The sequence below is a fragment of the Caloenas nicobarica genome, chromosome 4 (genome assembly GCF_036013445.1).
Source record: "Caloenas nicobarica isolate bCalNic1 chromosome 4, bCalNic1.hap1, whole genome shotgun sequence".
Lineage (NCBI taxonomy): Eukaryota > Metazoa > Chordata > Aves > Columbiformes > Columbidae > Caloenas > Caloenas nicobarica.
This window is the reverse complement of record NC_088248.1, coordinates 49,825,285-49,848,212: the sequence shown is the minus strand read 5'-3', so window position 1 is coordinate 49,848,212 and position 22,928 is coordinate 49,825,285. Positions and strand designations below refer to the sequence as shown.

General features: G+C 38.1%; 1 protein-coding gene across 4 annotated transcripts; it reads right to left on the bottom strand.

Moving 5' to 3' along the window:
* Positions 1-1,877: 1,877 nt before the first annotated feature.
* Positions 1,878-22,305, bottom strand: AASDH (aminoadipate-semialdehyde dehydrogenase). Of its 4 annotated transcripts, XM_065634587.1 has the most exons (15): positions 22,252-22,305; positions 21,241-21,494; positions 19,120-19,240; positions 18,125-18,465; positions 17,159-17,351; positions 14,640-14,881; positions 11,727-11,833; positions 11,117-11,289; positions 10,364-10,556; positions 9,729-9,847; positions 7,571-8,408; positions 6,341-6,504; positions 5,621-5,746; positions 4,231-4,362; positions 1,878-3,184 (listed from the first exon to the last, which is right to left on the bottom strand). In XM_065634587.1, the coding sequence occupies exons 2-15, from the start codon at positions 21,468-21,470 to the stop codon at positions 2,786-2,788; spliced, it is 3,378 nt and encodes a 1,125-aa protein (XP_065490659.1). In that variant the 5' UTR covers positions 21,471-21,494; positions 22,252-22,305; the 3' UTR covers positions 1,878-2,785. The 4 variants fall into 4 exon arrangements, with proteins under 4 accessions (XP_065490659.1, XP_065490660.1, XP_065490661.1 ...); XM_065634588.1 differs by lacking the exon at positions 4,231-4,362; XM_065634589.1 differs by lacking the exons at positions 9,729-9,847; positions 10,364-10,556.
* Positions 22,306-22,928: the final 623 nt, after the last annotated feature.

The following is a 22,928-nucleotide window of genomic DNA, read 5'->3' as shown; positions in this document are numbered from 1 at the left end:
CTAGGATTACCTTTTAAAAAGTCAGCCCAGTAAATAAATCTGTAAGACACCTGGGTTTGTTTTACAAGGAAGTCTTCAACAAATTTGAATGTCTCCCTTTTACAACCACAAGGCTCAAAGGAACCTTTAAGCTTACATCATCATAAAGGGAGACATTTTCATGAGAGGACGTTGCACCGTTACAGAATGATACCACATATGTTTCATGGAAGTATTTTAGCCAAACTGCCGTATGCAGCATGAGAAGTAGCACTTTAAATCATGCAGAAAGCAGAATATCTGCCATATCTTCCTCTTCCAAGAATTGAAAAGGGCTTGTCAGCAAAAGCCATTATTGAATACACCCTTTCCCACCAAACGGAAAACCACGGTTCACTATCATGGTTACAACAGCACAAACACAATGGACATGTTCGATTGAGTAGATGTGCAGCAGCAATATGGGGGTTTTTTTGGGTCTCTTAAGCCATCAGTTTTGCTCAGTTTCATATTTAAAACTAGAATCTCTAAAGTAACTTTTTACCCTTAATATAAGTAAGTATTTGAAGTGTCTTATACAGAGGTGGGGCAACGCTGCTCTCAAATGCTTGGGGAAAAAAAACCCAAAACACTTAGCACCTTCAAAGTCAAATCTCTGCCAGCTTATCTGGAGAAAGAATTGGGCCCATAATTATTTTTGTTCGGCTAGCACCATGAATTAGTGCTTCTTAAGTTAAATCTACACTTTTTTCAGGTTTATAAGACTGCAATATATATTTGTAATTACAAGAACTAAACTGCCTAAAATCCATCTTTATGATTATTGGGAGAAGGAGCCACGCAGAAATATAGAGAAGATGAAGTAAATCAGGATTAGAGAATTAAGGATACTGGTATTCTGAAAAGCATAGCAAAATTAGGTGCTATTGTGCATGACATAAAGATGCAATTTTCCAATACAGTAAATTTATAGCACATCGAATAGAACTTTCATTAAGGATGGTCTTCATCTAAAGCTTCAAAGCAGAGGTTTTTTTTCAACCATAAAGGTATCTAGTGTAATAATGGAAACTGTATTATGTACAGTACTTGGTGGAAACATTTCTAAAGTGTACATGTTCAACAGTGACATTTCATGTTAAATTAACAAAAAATTGCACTAAATACCAATGAAGTGAAGTGTTACTTTGCTTTAGCTTTGTTGCGACCATTTCTGATAAAGTGTTGGAAATCTGTAAAAATAAAACCAAAACATTACTACTGAGTTTAAACAGCAAAAATGTTTTAAGAACCGAACAAACCACTATGTAGTATATTGTCTCAATTTTTTGTAACTTATACACAAAAAATACCATTTCTTCTGAAAGGTTATGTACAATTAACCTCTATGTTCATATAGTAATGTATAAAAACTGTAAGATGTATAATTGTGGGGTATTTGTTGTGTACTTTTTTAATTTTTCAAATGTTTTAAAGTGCAATTGTTTATTATACTAATGTCATTTTAATTCTTATTAAACTATAACCCAGTCAAAATTACCTAATCAATGATGCATGTATTCTGTGTCTCCTTTTGCTAACCACGTAGTTCAGGTTTGCTTTATAAAAAGAACTTTTTACAGTGCTATAAGTGTCTTGCCTCTGCATTTTTGCAAATGATAGAATGGAGGAACCAGACGTGATGCAATTTCTACTTTACTTTTTAACTCAAGATGTTAGAATTCAAAGTAGACAGCTCATGAGAGAGAATGAGATAATGGTTTCTACTATCGTTCTTTTAGAAGACTCGTAATCAGGAAGATGCTCTCAGGTAAGTGTACTTTTGTCACTGCAAATACTTGATTCACATTACTAAGACCACTGGTTATTCCTTTTAAAGCATTAAAGACAACCAAAACCAATTTACAAAACCCTTTATTAATAGTTATCTGTAAAGACACTGTAGAGAGCATTCATTCAGATCTCTTAAAACATGGTTTTGTAATGGCTGATTTGAGCAGTGCACACTTCATCTTGGAACTCACACTCCACCTGTCATTGAAATTAAATAAATATACATATGAAAGTATATTCTCCACTTGAGAATATAAGAAGTAACTCCTACTCGGCTGAACTGAAGCCAAGGAGAGTCTAGGTTCACAAAAGAGGAACTACTGAGTTCATACAAACCACAGTAACCAGATCACTACTATTGGGTATATTGAATGCAGGCTATGTCTTCAGAAATCAAGTTAAAAGTTAGATTCAAAAAAGGACCTGAGTTCCCTCACCATGGCACCTCCTCAGACTAGACAAACAGCAGCCTGATGCATGTAGGAGCCAGGCACAGGCTGGGAAGGAACCTCAGGGCACAAGCTGGGCTGGACTCACAAAATAACACATTCCTCCCACAGGGACACAAGCACATTATTACAAGTTGCACAGTAAGGCACCTTACCACACTTGCTCCCAACCTTGCAGGTGTTTGAAACCAAGCTACTGACTGTCATTTTCTTATTACACAGGTCAAAGCACAACATTCAAATCCAAACCATCTGAAACATGTTCATTCATGAATTGGAGCTGGGAAATGAGGGTGGGACCGTGAAACTTCTGGCTGGGTGCTGAGCAGCCATCCTCCTTCAGTCAGTACAGAAAGTCGCCAAACATCACTTCAGCTACTCTGGACACTGCCTGGTGCAAAACGTTACCCGAGAAGTCTGCAAAGAGCACCTCTTACCTACAGTAAAATAGGCAGAGAGGTATAGAGCACCTCTGAATTCTTAATTTACAAATGTAAACAATAAAAAGGAAGCAACCTAACAGCTTAGCTGTTCTTTTTTCCTGTTATATACAAATCTAGGCAATAAACATAATCATTTCTACAGCCAACAACAAGCTTTGTTCCCCATACTACAGGGGAAGAGAAAACCTCTCCTGGAAGCTTATCTACTCCTTCTGCTGTTCCAGTCTTGGCATTCAGGATCCACACTTTGCCATCTGTAGATACTGCTGCCAAAAGAATTTTGTTCTTTAAGTCATCACTTTGGAAAACAAATGGTGTTCCATATACACTTGAAGTGGCTTCAAATTTCCACAGTAAATTACCCTCCATGTTACAACAGTAGATAAAGCAATCATGGGAGCCAAAAAATATTTCTTGCTTAGTTAAACTTGAGATGCATGGAGATGAAAACACCGGTCCATTAGTGGAAAACTGCCAAACCTACAGAAAGAACATAACCGCCCATTATCAAAGTTGTTCACTTTATCAGTTTGACAGCAACTGTAATTTTTCAATAGGCTAGTTGTTGACAGGAGAGCATTTTATTTTAAGAGCATACTAGATTTCAGTGAGGGCTGGTAAATACTTGTCAAATTACAACTTAAGTTTTACGCACAGAGTAAGTGATAAAAGACTCATAAAATAGATATGCAAGAGTTACTACCTTCTGTGAGGGGCTCGTAAAGATGGCCAACTTGAGAAAAGGATATTCTTGGGCTGTTGTACCACAATTAGTAACAAACTTTGAGAATTTTGTTAATGTGCCATTCTTTGCCAAAAAGGCAAATATTCCTTTTGTAGAACAGATTTCCTCTGCTCATGCTAATGGTGTGCAGATCCCTCTTCAAGAGAGTATCAGTTCTGCAACACTGCTGCAAGCTGACAGCAGGGCCTGGGCTAACATATATTTTCTAATCATAAAAGGCTGGCCTAGGAATTGCCATGTAGACTGCATCTCAAGCAAACAAACAGAAACAATGTCAGTTGTTTTAATACCAGATACAAGCCACATAATCTCTGAGGAACTAAAAAAATATTCTCATTTAATTCAAGGCTGCCAAATATTTTGCCAGAATTATGATTTGGCATATCTCTGCTGTGATGTCATTATTTTCTGACAAATACATTAACATTCTAAGAAATGTTTACTTCTAAATAGCCCCATCTTACAGAAGGAACAGCTTTAAAGATGCTTGAAAAACCCCCAAAACAAAACTATTCCGTTTCATTTGCTGGCACTACACTCGACCATTTACTTTGGGTGTAAACTCTGAACTAGAAATTCTGTTACTACATCAAGCAACTTGAGAGTTCGCAGTTTTGCTATGAGCTGCATGGACTACCCTAAGCAAACAGTTTTTCTACTTTCTCCTCTCTGTAACAATAAATAGACACTTCTTTTTGGTTCACAAAAAGGTAAATGGTTAAACATTAAACATCTTAGCTGGGTGTTTGTGATGAACATAAAAATCCAACAACACCTTTACCTTTTCTCCAGAATGAGTGTAACAATACAAGTTTCCATCCACACACCCAACATAAACGTACTTCTCATTGCAGTGAGGAGAGGAGAAGAGTGGTTTTCCCAGGAAGCTTTTCCAAATCTTATTCCCTGTCACCTGCAAATAGCAGTATGGAATATCTGATGCTTAACACAACTGTAAGAAGCTGCGCAAAACAACCCTTTCTTCCTCCTTATGAATTTGGGCGGGGGAGGGAAGTAAAGAAAAGCAGGCTTCCCCCATCCAGAATGCATACCAGAAGCAAAATTACTCTTCAAATCTTACTTCAACAAAATGTTTAGTGTTTTCCTTGGGATACTCAATACCCCTGTTCCACCCTTCTCTTCCTCCCCCTAGGCAAAATAACAATAATAGTGTAGTAGTAGTTTTAATAAATGACAGACGCATTTTTTATTCCACTCCCAGCTCCTCAGTATGTGACAAGGGCCAATGAGGGAGAGGATATCTTGAAAGCAAGACATATTGATTATGTCATAAACTATAAATACTGTAGGAAATGCTGAAACTCACCATCTATGATTGTCACAATAAGCTCCTAACATAGCCTGCACATTCTCGTTTTTATCAGTTATCACTTGGAGTTACAGCTGGGCTTCTCAACTACCTGTTACTCAGATTTATGGGAAAAAAAAGTCTCTTTTTTCTTAACCACGGCCCATTAGAACTGTAAAATGGTCTTCTAACACTGGGTTGGGTATTACTGAGGAAACTTGCAGTGGGTGGGAGGTAAAGATGGTTAGGACTGATGCTCTCAGTTGTGTGAGTACAAAAACATGAACAGCTGCTCCAAGTGACTGTTCCTTTTATCAGGCAGGACCAGCTGTAAGCCAACAATGCCTCAGAAAACCAGGAAATTGCTTCGCATCTATAAAGAATTCAGTTTCCCTAGTGCAAAGAACACAACATCAGTCCAAGACTAAGGGGGACAGCTCTTTAAATGACTACAGGGAGGGAAACAGTAAGAGGAATGAAGGAGCTGCTTTCTCTATTCTGTTCTGATTTCAGTAAGCTCTGTGTATTTTTTTTCTAATCCTGTGTCAAAGGGAGGAAGGGAAAAAAATCTAGAGACATGCTCTCACTCACTAGTTTAACTAATAAGGTAGTATATGGGAATGTGAAGACACTGATTCCAACTTTGCCCTCCAGTCAGCATATAAATTCAAGCAGGCCACTTGCTTGAATTATTATGGTAGCCTTGTGTACAATAATATGGCCCTCAAGTGAAAAATATCTTATGGTAACATATGATCATCTAGTTCCCTTCATCAGAAAGGTGATCTTAACTTCAGAAATGCATTTTGGTTTAATTTAAATTTGAGATTGGGATCAAAGACGAGTAAGCAATGGTACATACTGGGTTTACTGCCAATAATAGTCCTCCTAGTGTAGCAACATAAAGATGATGTGGAAAAGAACTTAGACAAGGAGACGAAAACACAGCTCCACCTTCGCAATGTAACTTCCATATACATGCCTTTTTCTGCAAGCACAAGATAAATAAGAATTTTTTCAGCTTGAGTTAAAGCTCATCATGTTTACAAAGACCTTTGAATGACAAAGGTTATCAAACACTGCATTTGCTCCGAAAATACTAGTTAAGAACTGAAGCTATAATCTACATGTTATTACAGCAACATATATGCCAGTGGCTACTTTCTCTTCCAGTAAATAAAAGAAATTCAGCTAATGAAGAGGCAGTATCTGCATCTCTTATTTTCCACCTCCTTTCATCTGCTCTTTTAGAATGCAAGATTCTCTCTCCACCATTAAGCCATAGTTTTATTTCTAGCTGGGCACCCTATTCTGAAACACCCACAGAGAATTTAATAGCTAAGAAATTTAAGAGCTAGTTTCAGCCAGGACGAGTAGCACAAGAACCACAGCTGAGAACACCACTAAAACTACTTACTACCACATACTCCTAACCCCACTTAAGCAGGCCTAACTACGTCAAAATTGTAATTATGGACTCCTGAGAATACTAACACCAGTGGAGCTTCATCTGGTGTACTACAAATGGGGTCTACATTTGATAGTTATTCTGCTATACACAAAAGTTAGTCAGTGTGCTTACACAAATATCCAAAGCATACACATGTTGGTCATGTGATCCCACATAGACTAGTCCACTGGAAGGGTCTACAACTGCAGAGCTTTTCACAGTATCTGCTGTGGCAAAAGTCCAGTGTATTTCTCCATCACTGCTTTGAAGCACGTACACTAAGCCATCATAGCAACCTGTGTGAAATGAAACACAACAGGGGAAAAAAGAATAATGATTATTTGTATTTATGGCATGATTTATGCTGCTAGCTGCATCACTGCTGGACAGAAACAAGATGACTCATGAGGTACAGATTCAAAGCATTTTCCAAAGCTCCTCCTTTTCTTTTAGCTCAAAGTCTTTGCTGACAGTTCATACATTCAAACTTGATTGTTCTGTGTGTTCTTTCCAGGCTACATTTAGAATATATTTATCTCACTGCCTTTCTATCAAGTTTTACAATAATAATATTAGAAGACATGGAGAGTTGCTGAAAAGGGAGAATAAGATTTTTTTTTAATTATCTCTCTCCCTAATTTTCCTTTCTGAAAACAAAGATGCTGGAAGAATATGTTTTCAATTGAAAACTGAACTGTAGTTCTAGAAACTCCTTCATTTTTAATGAAACATTCAATTTTGTTATCAGAGTAAGTAGCAATCAAAATACTAGCAAAAAGATGGTAACATCAGCTTTGCATTAAAAACCTCACCACCTGGACACGTGTGCTAACCAGTGATGTACACGTATTAGCTAAAAAGATAAATACCAAGATGAATAATGGCAACTGTTGACAACAGATAGGACAAAACCAAAAATGAGAGAATTAAACTCTGTGAAAAATAATCTGAGGCACTGTGTGCTAATTTCTACCTCTACCAGTTTTTAAAGACATTTAAAGACTTTATCACCTTTCCACACTTTAAGAAAAACTCAACAGTTTAAAGGTCCCACCTTAATCAACCACTAAAAAGAAACTGTACCCATTGACTATTCCTTAATGAAGCCTTATGAATAAATTGGCATATAATAAACCACAAGTGTGTAAGTTAAATAACCTCCATCACTGGTTATCATGAAACTTAAATTACTTCTTCCTTCTGTTTCTATTGCATGATAAATTAGTTCTGAAGCAGATATGGAAGTTTATGAATAAGTGTAGATGGAGGACATTCAGACGTAGGAAATAAGATTCTCTGTCATTCATCTTGTATTTAGCAGAAAAAAATAATTTAAAATGAAGGCTAAAACAAGAGACATACCAACAACAATGAAATTTCCACACTTAGATACGCAGGCAGAAGATTCAATACGATCTCCAAGGTTGTTCTCCCATTTTATTTCTCCCAAATTTAGATCAATCGCCTGCATTGCATGAGAGTGAGAGCCAACATACACAGATGCAGATAATTCTTCTTTAGATGGTATTATAACCAGTGGTGATGCATCAACACATTTTCTTGTATTTGACTTCCATCTTATGCACAATGCCAACGCTGCCGCTGTTACGTGACCACGTTCTGCATGGATCTGCTCTACACAGCAACAGTCAGTTTTATTTGCCTTGTTTGTAACTGTTAGAATTCTGTCCTCCGTTTCATATCCTTGTGCATGGCTCTGTGTTATACTTGGAGTCACTAAATGCAAAAAGGATGGTTGCTGTAGCAATTCCACTCCTACCTGTACTGTATTACTGGGTTGCATAAAAGATGTAGTGAAATTCATAGAAAAAAAATGATTTCCTCTGCTTAGTGCAATAAATGAAATTAATCCTGAAGCAACCTCGAGACCTCTTTCGGATTTCAGTTTGATATATTTTCCATGGAACTCCTCTCCACTGTTCCTGCTTAATTTTCTTTTCACAACATTGTCATAATTCATTAATTGGTCTTCATCTGGGAACAGAATTTTAAGAATATGCCTATAAACCTCTTCAATCGAGCCGCTGAGAATAACTTCAAGGAGTCCAGGCACAGCTTTGCCTACTAGCATCTCAATTTCATCATAAAATCGTAGAGCCTTTAAGGAGTCTCCACCGCTGTAGAGAAATATCGCATCTTTAGAAATTCCAGTGGAGTCACCTGGGAGACCCAGAAGAGACTAGAGAAAAGAAGAAAGAGGTAACAGTCCATGGGTGTTGTACCATGACACACACATAAATACTCGAGTTGAGTAAAATCCACCTGAATACCCAGAAGTCCTGCTAAAAATCAACAACTGAGGAAACTCACTACTCTGCAAAAAATCACATGAAATATGTTAGTGCCAAAAGAGGTAGTGATGGAACAGGAGTTAGGAAGGAACAGGGAGATACTAGTTCTGTACTACAAAATGTCTTGCTCAATTCCAATTCTGTAGTCTAGCGAATTAAGTAAACTGTGCTGTATTTTTGTTGGCCATTTTCAATCTTGACACCACTTGTCCATGACAGTTTTGCAGATAAAACATTGATGCCTTTTGATAACATTGGTTTAGGTACTTTATTTTATTAATAACATTGATATAAATCAGTATCTTTTACTTCTGAATTATTTAAGTAAGCTACTTACCTACCTACTTTTGAAGCTATAACCCCTGCAATTCATGAAGGATTTTGGATTTGGTATTGTTACTACAGCAAACAGCAATTACTGTGTCTCTTCTCACTGTACTCCCTGCTTGTTAAGTCCGAGGGTAGAGTCCAAATCCTCTGGTTTTGGAACCCACCTTCTGCTGTTCATAACGGATCTAGGGCACATCCCACTCCCTTGGGTTATCATTTCTATAGCCGCCAATACAGTACCAGCACAGGCAAATAGTGTTACTAATTTCACTACGTTTACTTTTTCAAGTTATAGCCTCAGCACATCTCACTTTCAGGTGAAATTGGGAAGTCTATCTTTGAAAAAAAAGTAATATTGTTTGGCACCACATTTCAACCCCTTGAAAAGCAAGTCTTTAGCACAGACATTTAGAAATAATACAAAGAGACAGTCCAAGAGACAACTAAACAACTGTGCCATCTATTTAAAAAAAGACGCTTCAATTCATCATTACCCTGAGAAATAGAAACTCTACCAACACAGTAACTATTTTGCACAAAGTTTCCATGTCCCAGTTCCTAGTTTCCCTTAGGGATACCTTCTTTGGCATGTGAAGCAGTATTCAAAAAGCTACTGACAGGTTATGTTCCTCCTATGCTAATTGCTTATACCTTATAGCCTGCAGTTGTATCTGATAGAGAAATATAGATTACTCCCTCTCGGCCACTGCAGAGCGACTATATTTAAGTATTAACTGAACAGAAAGAGTTGTACTGCTTAAATCTATAGGCAGCTAGAATGTTCGGGCTGCATTAGTCATACTTCTTATAACTCTTTAATTCCTGACACATGCATTATGATTTGCTTGCAAAGATAAAAAGGCAGCTCAAAATACTACCTTCCATAAATTCTGCAATCTTTCCCACAATTCCTCTGCGCCACTCAGCTTACTGTCACACCTTCTGGAGTTTAGATGGTTCTGGTAAATCTTGTTCAGTTCAGATATATCAACTTTGCCTTTGTAAAAAATAAAGTATGATTTTTTTCATCGCTCTTTTAGCATTTACACTTCCAAAACTTGCTCTGCCCAAATAGTCACTTTACTCTTGTACACGCTTCTTTATTCATACTCAACTGCACCTGTATTATTTTTAGCCAGTCAATCAGCTGCACAGAACCCAGCAAGGTTTTTGAAAATTTACGCTAGCCTCCCACACAATCCCACCTTCAAGGCCTGATCTTTCCCCAGCTGAAGTCAGGGTTCTGTTGTGGACCGCAACAGGAATGACGGAGAAAAAAATCTGCAGTGTTAAAACCAAATTAATTTTACAACTACTCTTCGACTCTTGAATGAAACGTTATCATGAAAACATAATACGTGATCATGATTTCCTACTAGGAGTTAGGTATCTAAACTACATATTTAAAAAGCATGAATCAAGTATTGGATTTTGGTCAATAAAAAAAAAATTTTAAAAAAAAAGTAACAGAGATCACTAAAATAACTGGCAAGGGTACCATATTTTCATTTACCATGTGATGTCAAAGGCAAAGCTTTAATCAGTACAAACTCATCAGGGACTGCATAAGCTGGTAGATGTTTCTGGAGTTCCTTAAGTGTTTCTCTCTCTTCTAAATCATCTTTGAGTACAACAAACAGGATAAGTTTTTCCTGCTGATACCAGGTCACTGCACAAGCTTCTATCTTACAAATATCCTCAGCAGCCTGCAATTAAAAAAATTAGTCTTGTTTTGAAATGCAGTTTATCAATAGAGTAAAAGGAGTAAAAACTACAATTAAAAACATACACATTTAAAGACTGTATTTGTCTCACATTCTTACGTAACATCCTATTAAATGTCTTCTCTTGTAGCTGAAGTTTGTACTTCTTTGCATCAAAATGAACTCAGAGATATACGATTTATTTGCCTAAATGCCATGAATGAGATATAATCCATGAGTCTGATATTGAATCTTGTAGAAAAATCACTATAAAAGTATTGGAGTGCAACGCTCAGCATTTTTCAGGTGTCCATACAGTTATCAATTCTGCTGGAACAAACCATTTAATAAAACAGATTTCCAAAAACTCAGAACTAAACTCTTCCCTAAATTATGTGACTAGATTTTTGATACTACATTTTTGATAATTTTGATAATTCCAATTTCTTTTAGACTCCTAAGTCACCTGAAAATGAGTAAATACCCATTTCTGATGATAACGATGTGTTCCTTACCCCTGCTCTTTTATACTGGCATACTCTACTCACTTGATGTTATATTACCTGCTGCAAACTTTCAATATTAAAACGTTTGCCGTGACGTTTAATCTGATTGTCTTTCCGACCCAAGAAGAACAACTTCCCATTCTGTACTCTTACAAAATCCCCTGTTTCTCTCATTGTGCCCAGGGGTACAGTTATTTCATCATCAAGAAAGCAGATTCGTTCTTCACCTCCTACACAAGAAAAGATTGTGGTCACATATATCAAATGGCTAACTGTAAATTAAAATTTTATATAAAGAATGTCAATTTTTTCTGAATTCTAACAAGCATTACAAGAAGCACTAAAATATTATCAATGTCTAAACTTCTGCAATGTACATATTGGGCTATGCGGTTAATACAAAGAGATTAATGAAGAATGTCAAAATGCAAGCAGGAAAAAAAAAAGTCAATATAACGAAAGCACAGTCTATATATGAAATGATGGTAATTTCCTGTTCATCATTACAACAACCTAAAATACTGTCAGAAGGTTTTCAGCCCAATGGAAACTTAAAATGCTACATTAATCTGTATATCACAGGCAGACACCAAGTAAAAACCAACATATTATTAAAACTCAATCAATTAAGAAAAGTGTCTTAGAAGAATAAGAAATATCAAATAACCTATAAATATTTGTCCTTCGCCTTCTAGAACTGCAGAACCGCTGGTATCTCTGACCTCAACTTTTGTTCCGAGGAGCGGTGATCCCAAAGGTATAGGGAAGTCTGTTCTAAACACATTAAAGAGAGAAATAGTAAAAAACTTCCCCTTCTGAACACAAAACAACTGTTACAGAAATGCATTAGCGTACAGCCCTTTTAAAGGACTGGTAATAGAGCACGAGTAGATGCTGGAGGCTTCTCTTTACAAATGTTTCTTCTTTAAAAACATCTCAATTTGTTCAAAATTAAAAACCTCCTCAATGTGCATGGGTTTCATTACCATATACCAAACAACACAGAATACTAGAAAATAAGGCCTGAATGGACCCTGAAATACCCTGAGAGTACCCCAAGAGTTTCAGCCAGTTTTTAAGTTCCCCAGGTTGAAACTCCCATCAAGCTCAACCAAGTTAAACACATGTAACTGCTTTCTAATTAATTCTTTCCCCATCCTACCTAGTTTGAGCTTTTATTCTATTTTATTACTGACGTGGCAACAAGTACAGTTGACTCTTTCAGAAAAGACTGAAATAAAAGCAACTGTAATTTCAATGTCATATATCTGTTATAGACTACCTCTGTTGAGCTGAAGACCAGCTCTTTCCTTTCTCTTCATTCTCTAGCTTCTTCAAGCACTTGCAGAACCTCATTTATTGAATATCAACACTATTTCTGAGTGTGAGTAGAGAATAGCATATTTTCTTCAGTAAAGCAAAATTTTAAAAGTAAGGTAACTTTAAATAACATTGGTAATCTATGAAGTTAGGCATATGTTACAGTTCAGTTTCTATCATAAAGTATCATATTTTAAGCTAACAGTTCTTGTTCAACTCCTGTTATTCAGGCTGTTGTAACTTCTCCTTTTCTCTGATCAGTCAATGAATTCTTTATCTCATGTCAAATTTTCAAAAGCGTGTATTTCTGCCACATGAGAATCTCCTCCTCCTTTTCCTTCCTCTGGTCAGCTTCAAAATATAATTACTTGACAAACAGGTATGAGGAAGCATCCCAGATATTCAATGTGTCTGCCCCATACCATGGGAAAGTCCGAACGCAAAGACAAAACAACAACAACAACAGAGTAGAATTTAACATCACCAAACAAAACCCCAGGATTCCTACATATACCACAGAACAGCAAAAATAAAAGACAAACTCCTCATTTGGACATCATTATTAAGAGATTTGGGATTAGACATTTGATTTTGCCCAACTTATCTAAACAACAGAAGGGTGCAGACTACTAAGGCAGTAACTTTGTGCTAATTTTTTTCATTTTCTAGTGTTCTCTTGAACATTCAGCTAGCAAAAATAAAAGCTCGCTGTACTCCAACTGTCCTGTCAATACTAAGAAATGAAGAATGGTCTGTCCCAATTTTGTTTTATCTGGGGCTGCTTACTGCAAAGGAACCCAAATTCCCTTTGCAATGAGGCTTAGAGGAACAGGCTCTGAGGTGAAGGGAAGGCTGGGAGACAACAGTAAGAGACTATAAAACTTCCAACATTCTAACTGCACACCAGCTAGGACTAAAGAACAACACATTATTTCTGGAGCACAGAAACTTTAAGTAGAAAAAACAGTTTCACTGAGGATAAGATAATTTTTGAACCCAGAGAAATCAGAATGAAAATTATTTTTGCTTGAGAACTTAATGACACTTTGTGACCATCCACCATCTTCACTCTTCAGGGGTTTAAGTACCAGGTTAATGTATTGAATCATTTGTCCAAAACACCCCATTTCATAGGACGTGTCTAACTCAAGTCGCACGTATAATTATTATGCCAGGGGATAATTACACCTTTCAGAGAGCAAATGAAACATTGAGCTAACTGGAAGTACCTTTCATGACCTTGACATTCCTGCAACTCTCTTTATAAAATGCAATGAACAACAACAAGTCAGAAACTGAGTGAAAAATCACAGAGTGCTAAATGATGAAAAGAAAGTACTTCTAGAAGTCCAAGTGAAATTACGGTGATACCTTGATACCAAAGGGACTTTGGACAAATCCCTGTCATCCGAACTAGTCAAGTAATATCAGTGGGATTATTTGCTGAATAGTATGTTATCCAATATTAGAAAAAAAACCAGTACCTGGTCTTCACTTAATCAATTATTTGTGGAGTTTAATGACTGTAGGAAAAAGCATGGTAGCAGTATGAAACTTACATATATCTACTGATTATATTTGAAAGTAATCTTGAAGTATTTTTGCTTAAAACAAGTAAATCACAGAAGTAACATTCTGAACTTGGCAGAGCTAAGCTCTGAATCTATCTTTGTTCCGAGGCTATGATTAAGAGTTACAGAGCCCTGTTTCTTGACTCTCACTGACTGTTAGTTTTCTTCTCTTTGAACATGCAAGATCTCACTGGAAAAGCCTCATGATAAGCAAGAGTATGGCTGGCTGAAGTTACTAGCAAACTGGGCAGGAGCCATTTGCGTGCACAAGTGCAACACTGATTCAATACTGCCACGTAGTCAGAGACAGCACACCCTGGACTAGACTAGTCCAGGTTTATTTAGCATGCGGATTCACAGGCTGGAGTGAGGAAGAGGTCTAGATACAGAGATGACTAAAATACAGACCATTACAACACAGTACGTGAAACTTAACAGGTCTACTAGTAGATAGAATTTCAGACTGCAGTTCCATCCTTCAAGAATCATTCATCAATTCGTGCTTGAGGGGTTTGTATTAGAGCAAGAGAGATTGGACTAGTCTATTTCTACATAAATAACAAATCTAACTTCTACCAGCATAAACACTCAGGAGGACTCAGCGGCCCTGGAAACAGGAGGTTCAGGTTCTTTTTCTAGTGATTTTCATCATTCACATGCCAAGGCTTGAAAACAGTGAATTTTCCTACCTAAAATCAGTACTAAAAACCTCTTCAGGAATCTTGTAGCAAGTGGCCCAGCTTGACACTTCAGTAATACCATACAGATTAAAAATACTTGTTTCGTTCTCCTTATGCTTCCAACTTTTCAAGAGGTTCAGCATGGGAAATGCTTCACCACCAAGGGCTAAGACACGAAGCGAAGTATTTGCAGACAACACTGTTGAATTAATAATGTGAGCTCCAAACCTTCTGAGAAGTGTTGGTGTTGCCTGAATGATACATATCAAAACAAAACAAACAAACAAAAAACATAAGAGAAAGACTTATTATATTTTTTCAGTGTATGTGTAGACTTGTTCCTGCTTTATCATATTCACTGCATAGCTATATTGTGGATGTACTTAACAATCATTTACGTATAGTAGATAGCACCAACCATCAGATACCAGTATAGATCACACTGGTGTTTTGTGAGATTTTGTTTCTTCTTTACTTGGACGTGTTATGGGCTCCCTGTTGTGTTTCAGCTATTACCTGGCATGTGTGCACACTAGTTCTTACGTTAATTACTTTGAAACAGAAAGCAGCAAACACAGCAATCTCTTGATGTTACTTTTTGAGCTTTTTCCCCTTCAGTCCAGCATATTACAGCAAAAATATAACCTATGCATCTGCTTAACCTGCATATAGAATATTTAAAGACCCTTCCATAACACTAAAAATTTCTAGGATGCCAGATTCTGGGTTTGTGTGTGTTCCTGATTTGTGTAAATATAACAGTTTGCAATGATTAGTTTTTCTGAAAGCTTTCACATCACACTCTAAAATGAGCAGGGGGGAAAAAAAAAATGAAGAAAGAAAAGTTTCCTTAAATACAACTATTTCTATAAAACTATTGATGATGTAGAGCCCTTTCACTGAAGGGAAAAATAGCAAAACATTTTAACAAATACCCTTCACTCTCATTCTTGCCTACTTTTTCTAGTAAGAGAACTGGAAAATTAACAGATTTCTCACCAGGTTATTTTCTTCTAGTAATAGAAGAAGACCATCACTGATCATTTTAACTCCAGTGAATTATAACAAAGAAAAAAAGAGAGGAAAAATTAGTCTTCCTCTCCTTCATAATCACTTTTCAGATTTCTCAAGTCTGCTCAAGCAAGTCAAGAGAAGAAGGTAATGTCTTGCTATAATTTAAGAAACATCATAAAATTATTCATCATCACTTAAGTTACAAGGAGAACATTTTTGTCATTGATTCAGCTGAGAAGCCCTTCCTTCACTGATTAAGACGATGATCAATAAAATCACAAAATCAAACTTTTCTTAGAAAGATGTCTCAAATACCCTCATTCACCAAATTTCGCCTTTCTCCATTAATGCTTTACATGCTTAAAAAAACCCACTTAAAAAGTATTTTAAAGTATACTTAAAAAAATCTTGCTAATAGAGATTAATATATCAGAAATTTTTTTTCTAAAAGCAAGTGAGATAAACTAATCAAGAAACTTGTATATGCTAGGAAAATCTACACCATCAAAGTTACAAAATATTTTTAAGTAGTGGATTTTTTTCTGCTGTGGAATCTTCAGCTAACTGCTCATTAATCTTAAATTTATACCCTACAATCTCAACTACCAGCATTCCTCAAAAAAACCCAGAAATCTCAGCATTTCTATGACTGCAAATACTTCAGAATTACACTAGTGACAAAGCAAGGCTTAGGGTTTGATTTATCACAATTAATAGACTAACGAGAATATACTCATTTTGTTCAAAGCTGGTTACAAGCGAGATCCATTTTACCAGCTCTTTCCCCCACACCCTGATTTAAGTTCCCGTACTCTACTAATAGTTTTCCTAAATACCTTGTTACACTACAAGGCAAGGCCTAGGCTTTTTCAGCCCTGCTAGATGCTCCTAACTTCAAGTAAATTTTCCACAAATGAACTTTAAAACTATTAAAATTGAGATCACGTAGGAGATGATCAATTCCAAGACATAAGAGGCATAGGAAGCCTCATACAAACAGGTGGCCTGAAAACAATGTGTTGCTGTGGTATCAATTATTCTCTTGCTCTCATTATTGTAAAAAATGACATTTTATCACTCTATAAATGGTTTAGTTGTATTTTTAGCATAGAGACTACTATTAGAAGTTGTTTCTGAGGAAACGCTCTAAGATCAAGCTGATTAAGAAGTGCTAAAAATGTCTGTAATAGGTTACTCCATTACAGGATTCTTCGGAACTGTTTAATTAAGAGAATAATTTAACTAATTCTTAAGAATTAGTGGTTTCTTGAGATATATGTTTGTTTTATCTTTAGTTCATTGCTTTCTGTCACAAAATGTTTGAGGCTTCAATCAAATGGTCATTTTCTAAACAATCAACACTCTACAGCAAAATGGATAGCACAAGCTGCACCCTCAAGGTAGAACACTCCTGCTCTATTTAATCATCAGCATCTCCACTGATGAAAAAGCAGTACACACTAGCAAAGGTGAGAAGCAAGACACTGAAGACACTTATCTTGGCTGCTACCCACCTGCAACACTGTCACATGGTGACGGTGAAACAGAGCAGCAGACAGCTCCACAGGCATCATTTTAATCGTGTTTGGAACGATGAGAATAGAGGCTCCGCTTGCCAAAGCAACGAACAATTCAACTACAGATGGGTCAAATGTTAGAGGAGAAGCCAGGAACAGCACGTCATCTTGTGTGATCTCAAATATGGATCTAAAATAAGAAAACTAGGAATTACAAATTTGATGCACATTGTTGAAAAACACTCCCAAACTAGAAGAGCAGTGTGGAATGAATGTGCATTAGCAAAGCTAAGGTCTTAAGGTCTGCTCTGACTATACAGGCATATGCAGGGCAGACAAGCTGAGTAAGAGTTCCTGCATCAAAACTGCAACTATTGATCAAACTCATGAGGTCCTTTGCAAAGATATCCACCACTGTACACATCAATACAGTATGTTGAAGGGCATATTTCAACTACTGGATGCTCACTTAAAAAAAAAAAAAGTTAAAAGAAAAAGGCAAAAAGAAAAAAGATTATGGTATTTTCCATAATAGTTTTTTTAGAGAGTATTAAATGTAGTAGAAAGAAACCTAGATAGCCTAGAAGGGAATTAGGACTTAAAAACTACAGAACACAATAAATATAACTGTGAATAAATAATTAATTTTGTTATTTATTTCTTTGAAGCTGCAAGTCAGAATATAGCACTTCCAGAAAGAGCATCTCATTTCAAGTACAGCCCTCAAAAACTCAGGTAAAGCACCATTTAAACATCAAAAATAACAGAGAAACAAAATTTTACCTTATACTATTTAGAAACAAAAGAAACAAACACAAATAAATATGAAAAGGCAGAGAAGGAAGAAGCGAAGCAGCATTAGCAAAACTCCAGTCTACGCTCCTCTGAAGTATTTAAAAAAAAAAGTCCCTCAATGTCAAATTTGTAAAAGCATTTAAAAAGAAAACTGAAAACCACACTTACTTAAGATGCTGAATATTTGGCACGATACATTTATGAGGCACTCTGACTATTTTGGGGATTCCTGTGGTTCCTGATGTATGCAAGATGTATGCTAAAGAGTATTTCTGGTCAACATCCATGTAACCCCCTTTGAACGTTTTTACTTCAGTTTGACCTGGACAAGAAGTGTATCCCGGCTGTGAGTTACCAACAGCTTTGAAAGGCTCATATTTACTTTTCACACTGTCTACTTGTTCATTTAAATCAGTGTTGCTTGAGCTCCTTTGGAAGAGAGTTAAACCAATATGTTCTACTGTGGATGAATTGTGGTAAAACCAACCAACATGGGACATCTGGAATTTCTGCAAGAGAAAATAAACGATTTAAACAATAGAACTCAGGATGCACTGTTATTATTCTATTGTATACAATGAAATAGGAAACAAATAAGGTGTGATTTTTCATGCCTCTATTTTTGGATGACATACATCAGACAGTTTCAAGCTCAAGTATTTATATATATTAAATATGAGCGAATGCAGACTTTATAAATGCAAAATAAGCAATCCTCTGAGCAAATTCTGCAGAAGACAAACAACTTTGAATTATAACTAGATGGTCCAATCTTGTCTATTGCCTTTGCAATGAGTGAGGGTGTAAGATTTGGGAGGAGCTGGAAAAAAGGAAACCAAAGAATTAAATGCACCAGTTTTTTTCAACTATTGCAAAGATTTCCAACTCTCGACCTTGACACATGGAGAAATAAGTCTGGAAAAGCTTTCCAGTGCCAGTGCGCAGCAACATTGCCTGGACAACACTGTAACAGGAACGTAGGTGTTTTTTTGAAGAGGAGGAGAAGCACTTTATACTTCCAATTTCAAAGATGTTATTTTCTGAATGAGAAAGACAACCTCTTGACACAAAGAAACAAAACCACCCCATCCAGAATACAATCTGAATAGCTACACATTTCTAAATTGCCCTTTAATTCTTCCTGTAGAAGCCTGAACACTTACATTTATTTTGTCATTCTCAACAAGAATATACTGAAGATTGCTTTTCTTCATGAAGTAAGTGGATAACATTGGTGGTGCATCTGGATCAACAGGAGAATAGGCAGCTGGAACTTGAAGGATTCTAACGAGACAAAAATGTTTTAAACTTATTTTTAAAAAAATAAGAAAAAACTCTTAAATTTCACTAACATTTCTTTTATACTTTTATAGTCCCCAGAGCCAGCAAATGTAGTCATAACATGACTTCTGAAGATTTTTTTAGAAATAAAGTAGGAAGAAAATGATAGTCAGTGTTGCCTTTTGGTATTTTACAGCAAAAAAAAAAGATTAAAGCTTGATGAAAACATTCAACATTATTTCTGACCAAGCAGGCTGGTGATGACAAAGGTATCACTGACATCAACAGCACCACATTTTTAAAGCTTCTGCTATTGACTAGGAACAGAAATATAAGCTTTTTATTTATACATGTACAATATATTCAAAAAAACCCACCAAAAGTCTGCATGCTGAAAACAATTTCCATTCTCACTAATCTAAAAAATCCAACATAAGAGAATATGAGCATGCACTGGAGTTTTTTCCCTAATAAATAAAGAGAGAAACATGAAGTATGATTCTGCTCTCATTCACTGCGCTTTACATTGTAGTGCTCCCTCAGCAGTTGCTCACTGCAACCCTCCCCTCTAGTGGTTCCATTTGATAAAGACAAGCATTTGAATTTGTTAATGCCACAAAAGGCCAAGATGAGTAAGTGGCGACTAAAATATGAACAGTTCTGATAAATTTTCACATTTCTTCTAAGGCTGGGTTCCCACATACACTTAGTTCTACTTCCTCTTTGTGCAGGTGATTTATCAATGCAGTAATGATGAGATCCAGAACAAAGACTTGGAAACCGCAGCATTCTGCATACTCAAAAGGCCACTGGTATCAATGAGTGCCTAAACCTGCCCTGCATCACACATAGCACTTAATTACTCAGCAACGATAGCTGTGAGAATCAAAACGCCCCAGCAGCTCCCAGTCACGCAGCAAAAGAAAACTGTGTTGCTGCTCAGTTCATTGGGACACAGACTAAATGAGGCTGGAAGGGACCTCAGGATGCCCAGTCCAACCTCCTGCTCAAGCACGGCCAGCTGTGACACCAGACCAGTTGTTCAGGTCTTGAAAACCTCCAGGGATGGTGCCTGCACAACATCTCTGGGGGACCTGTACCACTGGGGGAAAAATAAGAAAGTTCCTCAGTGCTTCTGAGAGACTTATGATTACAGCACTTGCTCACTCCACTGAAATCTTTATACTCAACTGTGTTAAATCATCTTGCACTATTACGTATTTTAGGTGCAGTGTGACAATAAGAAAATACTGATACAGATCATCCTGACGAGAAACGCAATCGCTGCTGTATATATCAGCTGAAGAAAATAAGCTTGTGGTGCTGAGATTCTGTATTACATCATAAATGAAATAGATATAGAAGATACATATATAAAGGATACAAACATTAGAATTCATCAGCAGATGGACATTTTTTTAAATTGGCGAATTAATGCGAGTGTTGAGAACAGAAACATTTCAGTTTCCTAGCCATTAAATAATCAATTTCACTTTAGTGCTGCATTGCACATGACTCTTTTCTACAATATTTGTAATGGAACTGTAACTCTATACTCCATTAGCTTAAAGCATGAGATTTGTTTCCAATGCATACTTTTTGTGCTAGCAAGACAAGAATACATTAAAAAAATCTGCATACTCATTTTATTCTGTTAGATCGCCTCCGTTTTTAAAAACGCGCAAAGACATTAATCATTAATTTTTTATATTTCTATAAATATGCTTAATCATACACTTTTTAAAAAATGGATGTTGTTACATACACTTCAGATCAATGACCTTAAGATTAAAAAAAAACTTTAGCAGGGGCTTTTCAAGATTATAATATTGCCAGCTTTTTTCTTAAAAGTGCAAAAGTCCAGTGCCTCTTTCTTGACTGAATTACTATAATATTACTGCATTTTTTATTAAAAATACAAAACAAACTGAAAATTTGCTTTCATTGAGACGACCCTTAAAAAAAAAAAAATCAACACTGAATGCAATCATTCAAAACATTACCCTAAGATCCAAGATGGTAAGTTTATTCCTGGATAGCAGTAAAGGCCTATTTCACATCTTCCTTGCTGATCGCAGTGCTTTTGAAGAAAAGCTGTCAATTCCATGGCAAGCTTAACCACCGTTGCATAAGTATAGAAAGTGGGAGGTTTGTCATTGCATTCATCAAACCAAACCGCTTTTCTATCAGCGTACAGGCCGGCTGCCTGATTCACCAGCTCCTGAAGAGTCATGTCGGCTGCATATCTCCAGTCCCTCTGAAAGATTAACAAACCAGACTGCATTATCACCTCCTAACTTTTAAAATTTTAGACAAATTACGTAAGCACACCAAATAGCACCAAGTAGGAAAAAAGATCCTTGGCACAAAACACACGGCTTCACCACACCTTATATTTCAAAAGCATAAGGTGTAATACTTTTATCATTTGTCACGGGTCTCATCTGTGAGCCCGGGATGCAGGAATTAACTAACATTTCATTGCACAAAGGTAGTTTGTTCCTCACCATCACACCTTTATTTTTAAACCTGGGCAGAACTGAATTCAAAACTTTATTAACATAACTGAATTAGCAATTTTCTCTTTAATAGAACTGTGAAATACGAATCTTTCCTTCGCAAGCAGAAAACCCAACCCGTCCACTGCCAAGGCTTTCAGGGTGCTGCCCGTGCTGCCGCCCGTCTCTGCCCCACGGGCCCTCCCGTCACGGCCGTACGTTTTGACGGAGCCGCGGACTGGCAGGCTCCGGGCCAAGGGCCCCTCTCGCCTCGGCCGCGCCAGGGCCAGCACTCCGCAGCGGCCCCGGGCAAGGCCAGGCGGCTCCCGCACCCCCCGCCACGCTCAGCGTCCCCCGTCTCCACACACGGCCTGGCCGCTCCCGCGGCGGGGGGCCGCGCCATGAGCATTGCGGGGCCTCCGCAGGACCGACGCCATCAGCGCGGCCCCACCGAGCGCTGCCGCTGGCCCCAACGGCCGGAGCTCGGGGCAACGGCCACGCCGCGCGGAAACCCACCTGAGGGAGCGCCGAACGGCACGGGCCGGCACCCTCCTTTGCTCCGCTTCCGCCTAGCAACAGAAGGTCGGCCCTTCTGATTGGTGGGAGCCTGGTAGTCCCGCCCGACGCTGCAGTAGTGCGGCACATTCATTGGCCAATGGCCGTCGCGCTGTTTGGGCATCCACAAGCAGCGCCCGGTCAGCCAGCGGCCTGCGTGGGGTGGCGCCATTTTTTCCTTAAGGGGTGAGGAGCAGTGCGTGCGCCAGAGCGCTCCCAGCTCTCCACAGCTCCCCGGCAACTCTTCTTCAGACATAAAAAAGGGGCTAAAACAAACTCAGGGGTCCGGGTTGAAGGGCAAGGTTCCCCCGTGAGACTCACAGTTCACTCATCTCTGTCCCCAGGTCTCCCCCGCCTCCCAAGAGGTGGTACGGGCCTTCCTGCCGGTGCGGTCGCCGTTGGTACGGGGCAAAGACGTCATTTCCGGAGGGATGGGGTGTGTCAGCAGTTGCTGTTGCCGTTGCGGCGGCTGATAACGCTTTGCTCCTCGGTCGGGCGGCGGCGGCGGCGGGGAGCGGGGCCTGCAGCAGCCGCTGCCGGGCTCCCGGCGGGGCCAAGGGGGGCGGCCGGGCCTTAGAGGCGCCAGCGGGGAGCGAGGGCGGCGGGGGCGGCGGTAACGCGGCGAGGGGCGCGTGCGG